The 15698-nt window shown below is 40.6% G+C and overlaps 1 protein-coding gene across 1 annotated transcript; it reads right to left on the bottom strand.

Annotated features, from left to right (window-relative positions):
• Window positions 1–2375: 2375 nt before the first annotated feature.
• LOC106873939 (uncharacterized) lies at window positions 2376–2735 on the bottom strand. Its single transcript, XM_014921481.1, has one exon. It carries the CDS (start codon window positions 2733–2735, stop codon window positions 2376–2378), a length of 360 nt encoding a protein of 119 aa, XP_014776967.1.
• Window positions 2736–15698: the final 12963 nt, after the last annotated feature.

Genomic DNA, 15698 nt, shown 5'->3' with positions numbered 1-15698 from the left:
CTTCCTACTTACCAAGAATTTAATTTTTGCTAGCTTAACTCTAAGGCCCTTCGATTCTAGACCTTGCTTCCACACCTGAAATATAAATATATATATATATATATATATATATATATATAAAGTGTGTGTGTGTGTATGGTTTTATTGTGTCAGTACTGCCCTGATACCTATTTTGTAAACTCTGGAAGAATGAATATCAAAGACATCCTCCGTTTGATTTGAGCTCGTTGCAAGTAATTGAGCTTATTAATAAAAGTACCCGTGATAATTAAATTAGGATACGGTGACCTTTTTTTTTTTTTTTCATCATTATTAATCTTCAAGGCAGGGTAGATAACTTCGTGTCCTGACCAGCAAATTTAAAATCAGTTACAAGAATCACAAAATTGATGTAACGTTATTACTTATTTCGTAAAAAGTTTTTTTTTAACTAACGCGCACGCGCACACATGCACACCCCTCCCTCCTCTCACACACACACACATATACATGCCCACGCGTGTAAATTCTTTTATTCTTTTAGTTGTTTCAGTCATTTGACTGTGGCCATGCTGGAGCACCGCCTTTAAGGCATTTTAATCAAAGAAATCCACCCCAGGACTTATTCTTTGTAAACTCAGTACTTATTCTATAGGTTCCTTTTGCTGAACCGCTAAGTTATGGGGATGTAAACACCCCAACATCAGTTGTCAAGCGATGGTGGTGGACGGACACACACACACACACACTCAAATATATACATATATATATATATATATATATATATATATATATATATATATATATATATATGAATTCCGGGTAGAGGTAGGGGTCCACCAAGGTTCCGTCCTCAGCCCCCTCTTATTTATCATAGTCCTCCAGGCAATCACAGAGGAGTTCAAGACAGGTTGCCCCTGGGAGCTCCTCTATGCTGATGACCTTGCCCTAATTGCGGAGTCACTATCAGAACTAGAGGAGAAGTTTCAGGTGTGGAAGCAAGGTCTAGAATTGAAGGGCCTTAGAGTCAACCTAGCTAAAACCAAAATCCTAATAAGTAGGAAGGTAGATAAAACACAAACCCCTTCAGGTAGATGGCCCTGCTCAGTATGTAGAAAAGGAGTAGGTAGTAACTCTATAAGATGTACCCGGTGCAAGCTATGGACACATAAGAGGTGCAGCAACATCAAAGGCAGGTTAACTAGCAAGTTAGTTTTTGTTTGTGGCAGATGTTCAGGTGCAATAAAGACTGTAAACAAACAGGAAACAACTTCTATCTCATTCCAGGGTGAAAAACTAGAGGTAGTCGATAGCTTTCGCTATCTGGGCGACCAAGTTAGTAGTGGGGGTGGGTGCGCTGAAAGTGTAGCTGCTAGAATAAAAATAGCCTGGGTAAAGTTTAGAGAGCTCTTACCCCTGCTGGCGACAAAGGGACTCTCACTCAGAGTAAAAGGCAGACTGTATGACGCATGCATACGAACAGCCATGCTACATGGCAGTGAAACATGGGCTGTAACTGCTGAGGACATACGTAAGCTCGCAAGGAATGAAGCCAGTATGCTCCGTTGGATGTGTAATGTCAATGTGAATACCCATCAGAGTGTAAGTATCTTGAAAGAAAAGCTGAACATTAGAAGCATCAGTTGTGGTGTGCAAGAGAGACGATTGCGCTGGTATGGACATGTGGTGAGAATGGATGAGGATAGCTGCGTGAAAAAGTGCCACACCCTAACAGTTGAGGGAACCCGTGGAAGAGGTAGGCCCAGGAAGACCTGGGCTGAGGTGGTGAGGCAAGACCTTTGTACATTGGGCCTCACCGAGGCGATGACTACTGACCGAGACCTTTGGAAATGTGCTGTGCGTGAGAAGACCCGGCAAGCCAAGTAAGATCGTTGCCAGTGCCCCTGGACTGGCTCTTGTGCGGGTGGCACATGAGATGCACCATTTTGAGCGTGGCCGTTGCCAGTACCGCCTGACTGGCTCCCGTAGGATTTTCGAGTGAGATCGTTGCCAGTGCCCCTGGACTGGCTTGTGCGGGTGGCACATAAAAGACACCATTTCGAGCGTGGCCGTTTTCGTGCGGGTGACACATAAAAGCACCCACTACACTCTCTGAGTGGTTGGCGTTAGGAAGGGCATCCAGCTGTAGAAACTCTGCCAAATTAGATTGGAGCCTGGTGTTGCCATCCGGTTTCACCAGTCCTCAGTCAAATCGTCCAACCCATGCTAGCATGGAAAGCGGACGTTAAACGATGATGATGATGATGATATATATATATTCAACGGGCTTCTTTCAGTTTCCGTCTACCAAATTCTCTCACAAGGCTTTGGTCAGCCCGAGTTTCTCCCAACACCTTTTCTACATATCAAGCAGGGCCATCTCCCTGAAGAAACATTTAATTTGTTTGGTTTCCAAATATGACTTTGGTCTTTGCTAAATTAACTCTAAGACCCAATGATTCCAGATCTTGCTTCCACACCTGAAACTTCTTGTCTAGCTCTGGCAGTGATTCAACAATAAGAATAAGATCATCAGCAAAGTGGAACTTCCAAATGTAGCTAGTCTTTAATTCCTTTGTTATGGCCAAGAGGACTATGATGAACAAAAGGGGGCTAAGAACCAATCTTTGGTGAACTTCTGCCTGTACACTAAATTCCTTGATATACTCATTACCAACTTTCACCTTTCTGACAGCCTCCCTGTACATGGCTTGTACAGCTCTCACCAAACACTCATTTATCCCTAACTTCTGCATTGTACACCAGATAAGGGAGTGGGAACCCTGTCAAAAACTTTCCCCATGTCAACAAAAGCCAAATACAGAAGTTTATTTGTGGCTAAATACTTCTCCTGCAGTTGCTTCACCAAGAAGATAGCACCAAGAAGAGTGCATCTATGTATGTATGTATGTATGTATGTATCTATCTATCTATCTATCTATCTATAGCGTACTTCTGTCTCTCTGTTAAATATACATAAATGTGGACGTAGTGGATAACAGCTAGCCGTCGGCCGCACTTTTGGACCCTGTTGTGTCCACCACTCTGATTGGTTGGTATTGGCACAGTTTGTCTCCTGTTCTATTGCGCGCCAAGATGCAATCCAACCAATCGCAGCCTTCAGATAAGGTCGCATGAGACAGTCTTTTCTGAACCCCAGTTTGAGCTGATAGTATGGTATAAAAAGCTAGATTTTCACCGTCACAGTTTTGTCAGTCTTCTCGGCTCTAGACCTTCTAAGGTCTAACCGCTAACCACAGAGCACACAGCCAGTTCCAGTGATGACACAATAGCAGCTTCATGGAGACTCATCAACACTTTGTTCAACAGCTTACGGCAAACTCCATCTTCGTCGCCACATCATCCTCTTAACTACACCAACTTCTCTATGTACACAGCCACCAACGACACTCGTAGAGGTTCTCTCAACACTGTTTGGGAATTACTTCACCATGGTTAACAGCGAATACAACCTGCGATGACCTCCTGTACCAAATAACCGGCAGCAGCATTGAAGCCACAACTTCTCATGACATGTGCCTCTTCCTGGCTCTGCATTGCTGCCACAACTTCTTGATACAGCACTTCAATCACTGTGTACTTTGACTTTGTGTTTGGACTTTTTCTTAACCTCCTTATAGATTCCTTTCTATGCTCTGTATTTCTCGCACACACATACATGTATGTTTGTATACACATACACTTTGTTTACATGACGGCCTGTCTATTATGTTTATATGTCGCACACACAGACACACATGTTGACATATCAATAAAACCTTCTCTTAAACCTTCTACTGGTTGTGTCTCTCTTTTCCTTCTGGCGCTTATACTCATTTAACCTTTTTCATTCCATGAACCATGTATGGAATTGTGAAGCACCCAGCAAGTGCAAATCACATTTTTCCTACATATCTATCTATCATTCTCTTTCTCTCTCTCTCTCTCTCTCTCTCTCTCTCAGTTGAAAGACATTCTATGTATATATATATATATATATATATTGCTATGCCACAAGTGGCCACCCAAAACCACCTTCAACACAACAGTCTGTGTCCAATAGCTCAGAAGACCACATAGGCAAAGCTCAGCAAACCAATTTACTTAGAGCAGATGAAGCAGTAGTCAAAGAAGTCAGAAGGGTTGCAAATAACGAACAAAACCATTGAGTATGACCAAAATACAAGAACTTTAAGAGGCCAATAACATTTATGAAATAAATAAACAGTTCTTTAGAGAGTTTTTAGAAAGTTCTTTCATTTCCTCTGAAATGTGTAGACTTCTTTTGGTTAGCTCTTCTTTTATTCACGAGTCTAATGATTTATTTTCTATCTTCTTTTTATCCCTTTTTTTTTTTGCAACTTGACTTCCGAATTGTTACTTCAGAATTCACGGTACCATTCTGCCTTCTTTATGCTGCCAAGTTCACACTATTTTCGCAGTAAGCTTAAAACCTTCCACCTTACAAAGACGCCAACTTCACACTCTATACCAAATGCTGTGTCAACTGTTCCATCCGAAATTGCCTGACTCCATCGCTCATATTGACTGCGTAGCACCAACTAATACATAAAACCATTCACATCTGCTTCCAGCACATCACACATCAGCGTCGCACAAGTGACGTCACACAAGGCGGCGAGCTGGCAGAAACGTTAGCACGCTGGGCAAAATGCTCAGCGGTATTTCGTCTGCTGCTACGTTCTGAGTTCAAATTCCGCAGAGGTCGACTTTGCCTTTCATCCTTTCGGGGGTCGATTAAATAAGTACCAGTTATGCACTGGGGTTGATGTAATTGACTTAATCCCTTTATGTGTCCTTGTTTGTCCCCTCTATGTTTAGCCCCTTGTGGGTAGTAAAGAAATAACACACCAACGTCACACACTGTCTTCCAGTCTGAACTTTTGAACAACCTGTTCACATTGGCTTCCAGTGTGAACTAACTTGCCACATGAGCAAATAGTCTTTATACTTCGCCCATACTGTAAAAGCACGTCAAAATCATGCTGCCTATGCTGTAAACAGTCACTTACTCTTTTACTCTTTCACTTGTTTTAGTCATTTTGACTGTGGCCATGCTGGAGCACCACCTTTAGTCGAGCAAATCAACCTCAAGACTTATTCTTTGTAAGCCTAGTACTTATTCTAGATGTCTCTTTTGCCGAACTGCTAGGTTACGGGGATGTAAACACACGAACATCGGTTGTCAGGCGATGTTGGGGAGACAAACATATACACACACACATAAATATATATATATATATATATATATATACATATATACGACAGGCTTCTTTCAGTTTCCATCTACCAAATCCACTCACAAGGCTTTGGTCGGCCCGAGGCTATAGTAGAAGACACTTGCTCAAGGTGCCACTCAGTGGGACTGAACCTAGAACCTTGTGGTTGGTAAGCAAGCTACTTACCACACAACCACTCCTACGCAAAGAATTAATTTTTTCATCTTCACTTGCAAAACCAGAGAGTGGTGTTCTAATTCATGTCGTACAAATGAGAAATTATCTTAATATAATATTTTTGTTTGTAACCGTATATTTCTTTCTGTTACTGTACTTTTCTCAATTTTTCTCAGTCTTTGTTTATATATCATATCTGGCTGCGTATACTCCAGCAGCTTACATTGTTGACACCAAAAAATTGAATGATATTGTCTTAAGGTGTTTAAATTGCGATGATATTTAGTCAACAACTGATAAGGATTGAACTTTTCTGCCTGTCTTTTTGGGGGTTTTTTCAGTTTTTCCTATAAATTCCTTTGCTGTTCCCTTTGCCATCTTTTTCATTTTGTGTGTGTGTGTGTAGTTTGCCAGATAGATAGATAGATAGACAGACAGACAGACAGACAGACAGACAGACAGACAGACAGACAGACAGACAGATAGAGAGAGAGAGAGAGAGACAGACAGACAGACAGACAGATAGACAGACAGACATACAGATAGACAGACAGACAGACAGACAGATAGGCAGACAGACAGATAGACAGGCAGATAAATAGACTGACAGACAGACAGACAGACAGATAGATAGATAGATAGATAGATAGATAGATAGATAGATAGAAAGATAGATAGATAGATAGAAAGATAGATAGATAGATAGAAAGATAGATAGATAGATAGATAGATAGATAGATAGAGAGAGAAAGAAAGAGGGGTGTATCTTGCCTCCTTATAAGCACATCGTATTACATAACAATGCTATTATATCATATTCAGTTGTTTAATACCCAGTATGAAACTGAGTGTTAAAATCAGCTGAAATGTATTTAAAACACTGTATATTATATACATACACACACACACACATGTGTGTGTGTGTGTGTGTATTTTTATATATATAAGTGATTTAAGAGAAAAAACTGGGTATATGTGGCATTAGATGTAGCATGCAAGAGAGACGACTGTGTTGGTATGGCCATATAATGTGTATGAATGAGGATAGTTACATCAAGAGGCGCTGATATCTAATTGTAGAGGAAACATATGGAAGAGTTAGACCCAGGAAAACATAGGTCGAACTGGTGAGAAAGGATCTAAAAATGTTGGGATTCACAGAGGGGATGAGAAGGGACTGAGACTCCTGGTGGTTTGCTGTGCTTGAAAAGACATGTCAAGCTAAGTAAAAGTGTGGTTGTCCTTGAATACAGGCTTGTCTCTTGCACCCCCCCCCCCCCCAGCTGAGCATCCCTAATCTTGAGGGCTTGTAAGTAATGGTGCCACAATAAAAAGCACTCATGTCAGTGTTCTGTAAAAGTGCCCAGTACACTTTGCATAGTGGTTGGCATTAAGAAGGGCATCTAAGTGTAGAAATCATGCCAAAAAATACACGGAACCTGAACAGCCCTTCAGCTGGTCAACTCTTGTCAAACCGTCCAGTTCATGCCAGCATGGAAAATGGATGTTAAATGATGATGATGATGAGATATATGTATATATGTATGTTTGTATATATATACATATATATACACACATATATATATACTCAAATGTGTGTGTGTGTATAAGTGTGCATATATATATATATATATATATATATATATATATATATATATATGTTGTTGTACTTGGGGATGGTCATATTGCCAGTTTAGCCAATAAAAACACACGCACTGTATATTTGGTGTTAATTTGCTTCAGCTTTATATTACATTAATCTTAATCTTATTTTGGCCAGAGTTCTTTCGTCACACTTCTGTGACCTCATCAGTGGTCCTTTGTTTCCTTCCTTCTTATGTGTGTCTCACCTTGCTAAATATCAGCCATTTTGTATTTTGTATTCCTATTGTATGTGTCTACGCATGCGTGTCCTTCAATGTGTCTGTGTCTTTTGTAAGTGCATGTGTGTATGGGGAGTGTCTGTATCACCTATATATATATATATATATATATATATATAGGTGAGAAAGTTGGTATGTGAAAGCACGTGCTTGGATGTATAAAAGATAATAAGAGTGAAAAAACTACAGAAGGCTTGTGTTACATGGTTAAAGTATATATTTAAATTATGTCAGAAAAATGTAAGAAAAATGTTATAAAAATGTTATAAAATCTTTTTGGTATATAAACATTGTATTTTGAGAAATAACCGGTTTCGTGTTGTCTTTTCAAATTTCTCTACTTCATTGTGTCGTGTTCGTTCCAGTCTGAGAAAGAAGAGTTCTAGATAGGGGGAGGTAATTAGGGATTTCTTCCGGTATAGGGGAGATAATCGAAATCTAGGAGGTGGTAGAATTTGATTAATTTACCATGGTTTTGTTCTATATTTTTTCCCAGTGGGGTGATGAATTTCCTTATTTAAATGTGTTAGCAATGGTTAAGTTTGGGCTTGTATTTTTGAATGAAAAAGGTTTCTTTATTTAATCTAATCTGTGTTGGTGTTTTAATGGCACATTGATAAAAAGGAAAGATTATAAATTGTGGTAGCATTTGTTTTGCGCATTTCTCAATATGATCACTAAAAGGTATCATTCGGTATTCTGGGTGTGCAATCTGCTGGCGGTGCAGAGTGCATCTACGTCTGAGCGATAATCCTGTGGACCCTATGTAGTTCTCGTGGCAGCCCGAACATCTTATTACATAAATAAGATTTTCTGAGGCACAAGTAAAGTTAGATTTAACTTTGAATTTGTGTCCCTCTTTGAAGAGGAATTCTGAACCTTCTAGAATGTTTGGGCATGTTGCACAATTTGGTCGACCACATTTGTTTACTTTCGCATCTGTTGTTTCGGAAAGTAATTTTGCCTTTGTGAGGATCTTTTTCAGTGATTTTGGTTGTTTGTGGCTTTTGATGATTTTGTGTGTGTGTAAAATTTCCTTCAATTTGGGGTCCTTATGTAGCATTGGTATGTTTTGGGTGATGATGGTGAAGGCTTCTTTGTTTCTGGGGTTGTATGTGGATATGTACGGTAGTAATTTCGGGGAATGTGTGTTGCTGTGTTTAACTTTTCTTAAGTTTTCTATGTTAATTTGTGATGCACGTCTGATTCCTTCCTCTATGAGTTGAACTGGGTAGTGTCTGTCAATTAGTGTGTTTTTGAGTTCTTGTAGTCTGTAGTCTCTAGTATTTTCTTCTGACACTATTGTGCATATTCTTCTTGCAAGGTTGAAGGGGATGTTTGTCTTGGTGTGTCTTGGGTGGCATGAATCAAATAGTAGATATTGTTTGGCGTCTGTGGTTTTGTAAAATATGTCCGTTTCTATTTTTAGGTTTACTTTTTTAATTAGTATATCCAAGAATGGGAGCTCCTTTTGGTTGTACTCCATTGTGAACTGTATGTTTGGGTTGACACTGTTCAGTAGACTTTTGAATTTCAAGAGTTCATCTGTGTTTTCATTCCAGAGTATATATATATATATGTATAAACAGAGATGTACTTGCATAGCAAGTGTTGTTTTGATCTGAGATTTATGTACTGGAACTAAAACAACTGCAATGTGGAAGACACTTACCAGCCATTGAGAAACACAGAAAATCTGTTAACTTCATTGAAGTATTTATTAGTAATATGGTGTCAAAGTTTTCCTCACACAAAACTCTGCCCTGTTCACTGACAAAAAAATTGTACTGTGTCATATACATACAAAAGAGACAAGCATTGTGTATAAAAGGAATAGAATGTAGCAGGCAAGGAGAAGACTGGTGATATGTGATGCAGCTGAAGACCCAACCTTAAATGTAAGCTCAACAAAATACTGCAAAAATCAGTTGGAGGGTACATGCACTCTACTACCTATTCTTAGTGCATGCACCCCTGTTTCCTATTTTATACCCTAATTTCTGTGCACACAATTTCTCTCTGTACCTATTCTATATCAACTCATCTACTTATAATCACAAATTATCATCTCATCATCCTTACTTCTTGCTGCTGCACCTTGTTACCCATAAGTGAGAAGAAAACACTTGATCAGTATAAATTGGATAGGTGCAAGCATGGCTGTGTGGTAAGAAGTTTGCTTCCTAAACACATGGATCTAGGTTCAGTCCCACTGTGTGGCACTTTGAGTAGGTGTCGCCTACTATAGCGTTGGACTGACCAAGGCCTTGTGATTTCGTGGGCAGAAACTGAAAGAAGGCGGCGAGCTGGCAGAAACCTTACCCCGTCGGGCGAAATGCTCAGCAGTATTTCGTCTGCTGTTACGTTCTGAGTTCAAATTCCGCCGAGGTCGACTTTGCCTTTCATTCTTTCAGGGTCGATTAAATAAGTACCAGTTACACTGGGGTTGATATAATTGACTTAATCCCTTTTGTCTGTGCTTGTTTGTCCCCTCTATGTTTAGCCCCTTGTGGGCAATAAAGAAATAAGAAACTAAAAGAAGCCTGTTGTATATATATGTATGTGTGTGTTTGTTCCCCACCACCGATTGACAACTGGTGCTGGTGTGTTTACATCCCCATAATTTAGCAGTTCAGCAAAAGAGACCAAAAGAATAAGTACTAGGCTTTAAGAAACAAAAACAAGTACTGGGGTTGATACATTCAACAAAGAATTCTTCAAGGTAGTGCCCCAGCATGGCCACAGTCTAATGATTGAAACAAGTGAAAGGAAAAATTAAAAAGATAAAAGATCCTCTTCCCTACCTCCACCACACACATCTGGCTACCCCTCCTTCCCCTATCCTTCTGAATTGTGATGCACCTTTTACCCCCCCCTCCCTGATTCTTTTGTCATGACACTCTCTTGGACATGCAGTGATGCTCTCGTTCCTTATCATCATCTTACTTCTCTTTCATGCAACACTTTACCAACCTATGTACAGGGTGTCCCAAAAGTCACTGATGTATTTCAATTTTTAATAACTTCCTTAACTCTACAAATAAATGAATGAAATTTTGATCCAATATAAAGGACAAAATGGAAATTAATTTGCACAAGTCAAATTTTGCAACACCACTACATCACATATGAAAAATGCCATTGCTTAAATGGCAGCCATTTTCGGTTTCACACGCCCGTGCTCTTTCCAAAACTTTCACCATAACACCCTCGAGTTTCAGACCCCACTTCTCTGATTTCTCTATTGATGTTCTCCTTCAGTTGCACCAGGGTCTCCGGTTTGTTGACGTAAACCCTCTCTTTCAGGTATTCCCACAAAAAAAAAAAAAAAATCCAAGCTAGTCAAGTCTGGGGAATGTGAAGGTCATTCAAAGTAGACCTCACACATGGTTCCAGCAAGACGGGGCAACAGCTCATACTGCAAGAGAAAGAATGCAGTTTCTATGGAAGTACTTTGGAGAGAGAATAATCTCCCACTATGGCAATGTCAGCTGGCCTTCATATTCTCCAGACTAGACTAGTCTGGATATTTTCCTATGTGATGTAGTGGTGTTGCAAAATTTGACTTGTGCATATTAATTTCCATTATGTCCTTTATGTTGGATCAAAATTTCATTCATTTATTTGTAGAGTTAAGGCAGTTATTAAAAACTGAAACCCATTGGTGACTTTTGGGACATGCTGTATAACATGGAGTAGCACTGCATCTCATTCTTAAGAGGAATGTTTTCAGTCAACTTGCTAATCATTTCAGGAATATTTAATATGTGAAAAGACAAAAATTGACCTTCTGTTAATACATTCAGAAGTTTAAAAAAAAAAAAATAGTCATAGTAGAAATCTTGAAGCAGAGAGGAAGACATTCCCAGTTCCTGCGCATCAAATAAAACCAGATTATGTAACCCTCTTCCTCCTCCTCTTCCTCCTCCTTGATGTCATCGTCATTGTTGTTGTTGCATTACCATTGTCACCGTTGTCATCATTGCCATTGTTATCGCCATCACCATAGTAATCGTTGTTGCTGTCATCATTATCATCTGCAAGATGACAGAATTGCCAAACAGACTGCTTTGCAGCATTTCACCTGTCTTTACATTCTGAGTTCAAATTCTATGAAAACCAACTTTGCCTTTTTTTACCGTTCAGGGTTCTATGAAATAATTACCAGTTTGAGCCCCAAAATCTTGGACCTTGTGCAAATAGCAAAAAGACTTATTTGATGTTTGTTTTTCATGTTGCCATGGGTTACATGGTTTATCAGAATCCAATGATCTGCAGAGTTACATCAGACCCCAGCTTACCAGCTTTGGTATGGTTTCTATCACTGAATGTCCTTCCTAACATCAACCACCATACAGCATGTACTGGGGGCCATTTCTTCATGATATTGGCACCAGTGTAAATTGTAGTGGAGGCACATGGCTTAGTGGTTAGGATGTTAGAATTGTGATCGTAAGATTGTGGTTTCAGTTCCTGGACCGAGCAAACTGTTGTGTTCTTGAGCAAAACACTTCATCTCATGTCATTGCAATCCACTCAGCTGGCAAAAGTGAGTTAATCCTGTGATGGACCTGTGTCCCATCCAGGAGGGGAATTTATATGCCAAAGAAACCATGAAACCGGCCCTTATAGGTCGGTATGACTTGAGAAGGGAACTTTACTTTGCCTTTTTACCTAGTGTAACATATTAGACTGTAGTGGTGTGAAATTATGGCCGCCATTAAGGAAGTACAATCTATGCATGCGCAAGGGACTTGCCTTCCCGGAAGCCCCTCGAGTGCGCATGCGTAGTAAAACCAGTACTTAAAGCGCTTCTTTCGCTTTCTAAGCCTCTTCAGCATGATACCTTCAACGTGACAACAACTTGCTCCTTTCAGATGCCTCAACGAAGCTTTTAACCTTCCAATGCTGATTACAAGTGAACCAGCAGCTGCTAGGCTGAATGACACAGGATTTGTAAAGCCAAGCATCACCAAAAGTAAAACTCATTTTTATTATGTTGTTAATTGTTCTACTGTTTCCTTAATATATAATTTTGTTGAAAGGTGATAGAGAGAGACTAATGTCTATATTGCAACTATCAACCTTTTGCAAGACCATAGGCTCTCAAAGTAGGTGCTACTGCCTCCCGGTGGGTATTGAGACGGTGCAGGTGGGCGCTGGTGCCTAAGGGGGTGGTGTGGGTGGGGACAGTAGAGAAAAAGGAGGCGTTGAGAGGAAGGCAGTGGATTGGGGGGCACCATGAATTTATTATATTATTATAGTATTGTATACAAATTGTATAATACTATATTAAATATCAATTAGTATATATAAATTAGTAAAATATAAAATATTTATATATAAAAATAGGGGTGGGGACGCTGAAGGTATTATGTGGCCATGAGCAGGGTGGTGGTCCAAAAAGTTTGAAAACCTTTGTGTTAGACGAAGAACAGAAAGGAAAAAGAAAAACTCACTCAAGCCAGTGGGAGTGTATTTGAGAGAGAGGAAGAAGGCTTTATGTGAAATATTGAGGGGTAAAGTATGATAGGACAAGCTCAGATAGTTTACTATAGAGGGGGTACAGAGCTATTCAGCTTTACATGAGGGTGAGAACAGGTGGAGGGTAGATGAAGATTGCAGTGACAGTGGTGAAACAAAAGCTCGTCTCAAACGAAATTCAGTTGAATTTTATTTAACCAAAGAAGACTGTACATCATAAAGATAATTTAAAATATTTGTAAATAAAAAGTCAACAGAAAAGAACTGATTTTAAAACATTATTTAAGAAAAAGAGAGGAAGAAAAAAATCACAGTCAGAAAAGACTTGTATACCAAGTTTGTTGTCATCATTGCCATTGTCGTCATCATCATCATCATCATCACCATTATCACCACCACCACTGCCGTCGCCACCGCTGCCGCCACCACCATCACTACCACCACCATCATCATCACCATCACTACCATCATCGTATAACGTCCATGTTCCATGCTCGAATGGTTTGGCTGGATTCACACCAGTGGGTTCAAGTGTCTGCTTTGGCATTGTTTCTACAGTTGGATGCCCTTCCTAATGCCAACCACTTTACATGGTGTACTGAATGGTTTTATATGTGCCACCAGAACTACTGAGGTTACCATGCAGTTTGCATGACCATAACCTCCAACTAGGAAAAAGGTTATCAGCTTTATGCTAAGGGACATAGGGTGTTAAAGTATGAGAGAAGGTGGAGGGTGGAGTGGCAAAGCAAGTTCTTGTAAAAGAGCAGCACGGTTACTCACATTTACAAGAAGGTGCTGAAAAGTTCCTGGCTTTGGGTAAAAGAAAATACAGGAGGATCAGTTAATTATGATTTTATTTAATATATTAGCAGTTGAGGGAACCTGTGGAAGAGGTAGACCCAGGAAGACCTGGAATGAGGTGGTGAAGCACGATCTTCGAACTTTAGGCCTCACCAACGCAATGACTAGTGACCGGGGCCTTTGAAAATATGCAGTACGTGAGAAGACCCAGCAAGCCAAGTGAGTGCATAATCTGTGGCCTCTGCCAGAAGTGTAGCCAGCTCACTTATTCATATCTTTACTTCATTGGACACTAAACTCTGCTTACGAAAGACCTGTTGAGGCAAATGAATTTGAAATCTGAAATCGAAATCAAACTGAATTCAATAACTAGCACCCATGCCAACCTCTCCTTCATTGGACACTAAATTCTGCTTGTGAAGACCTGTTGGGGCAAGTGAAATCGAAATCGTAATTGAACCACATTCGATGACTGGCACCTGTGCCAGTGGAACCTGACACCACTGTCCGAGCGTGTTCATTTCCAGAGCAGCTGTCTGGCTTCCATGCTAGTGGCCCGTAAATAGCACCATTTGAGTGTAATCGTTACCAGCGTCACCTTCTAGCACTTGTACTGGTGGCACGTTAGAAAATCATTCGAGCGAGGTCGTTGCCAGTGCCGCTGGACTGGCTCCTGTGCAGGTGGAATGTAAAAAACACCATTTTGAGCATGGCCGTTGCCAGTACCACCAGACTGGCCCTCATGCCAGTTGCACATAAAAAGCACCCACTACACTCTTGGAGTGGTTGGCATTAGGAAGGGCATCCAGCTGTAGAAACTCTGCCAGATCAGATTGGAGCCTGGTGCAGCCTTCTGGTGCAGCCTTCTGGCTTGCCAGTCCTCAGTCAAATCGTCCAACCCATGCCAGCATGGAAAGTGGACGTTAAACGATGATGATGATGATGATTCCCCTCTCAGATTCACACTCATTGCAGCAGTCCTTCAGTTTTTCTAAGCCCTGTAAAAGAACTTATAAGTGTGGGCCTCCAACCAGGCCTTTCATGATACCCTTAAAGCCAGGAACTTTTCAGCACCCCCTTGTAGTATGGAAGGAAATGGATGAACAGTAGAAGCTGAAAAGAGATAATGGAGATGAAGTGATCAGATGTCCCCCCACCCAAGTTGAAGTTCAGTAAGTGAAAATTCATTTATAAAAACAAGAAAATAATTCTCATTACAATAATATCAATTTTGGCATATGCGACGTTGAGGAATCTCTGTGCTAAAAATAGCAGCTAAAAAACATGTTTATAAAATTTAACTACACTGACCAAGTTTAAAATCAGTGAGTCACAGTCGAAAATTTCCTCTTGGAAACGACAATAAAGGTCATTCATATTTTGCTACCAAGGCAACAATGCTAAAATAGTGTCACTGCAAAGACACACAGAGATAAACAGACAGACAGACAGACAGATACACACACACACACATGCTCACACACACATGCTCACACACACATGAACACATACGCACACTGTTAGATAGATAAATTGATACAGACACACAGGCAGATAGATAGATAGGTGCAGGCATGGCTGTGTGGTAAGAAGTTTGCTTCCCAATCACATCGTTTTGCATTCAGTCCCACTGCATGGCACCTTGGGCAAGTATCTTCTACTATAGCTTTGGGGCAGCCAAAGCATTGTGAGTGGATTTGGTAGAATGAAACTGAAAGAAGCCTGTCTGTTGTGTGTATCATCATCATCATCATCATCGTTTAACATCCGCTTTCCATGCTAGCATGGGTTGGACGATTTGACTGAGGACTGGTGAAACCGGATGGCAACACCAGGCTCCAGTCTAATTTGGCAGAGTTTCTACAGCTGGATGCCCTTCCTAATGCCAACCACTCAGAGAGTGTAGTGGGTGCTTTTACGTGTCACCCGCACGAAAACGGCCACGCTCGAAATGGTGTCTTTTATGTGCCACCCGCACAAGCCAGTCCAGGGGCACTGGCAACGATCTCGCTCGAAAATCCTACAGGAGCCAGTCAGGCGGTACTGGCAACGGCCACGCTCAAAATGGTGCATCTCATGTGCCACCCGCACAAGAACCAGTCCAGGGGCACTGGCAACGATCTTACTTGGC

Source organism: Octopus bimaculoides, chromosome Z, assembly GCF_046866305.1.
Source record: "Octopus bimaculoides isolate indiv1 chromosome Z, ASM4686630v1, whole genome shotgun sequence".
NCBI classification, from domain to species: Eukaryota; Metazoa; Mollusca; class Cephalopoda; order Octopoda; family Octopodidae; genus Octopus; species Octopus bimaculoides.
Note: the sequence above shows the minus strand (reverse complement) of the source record. Positions and strands in the feature narration are given on the sequence as shown.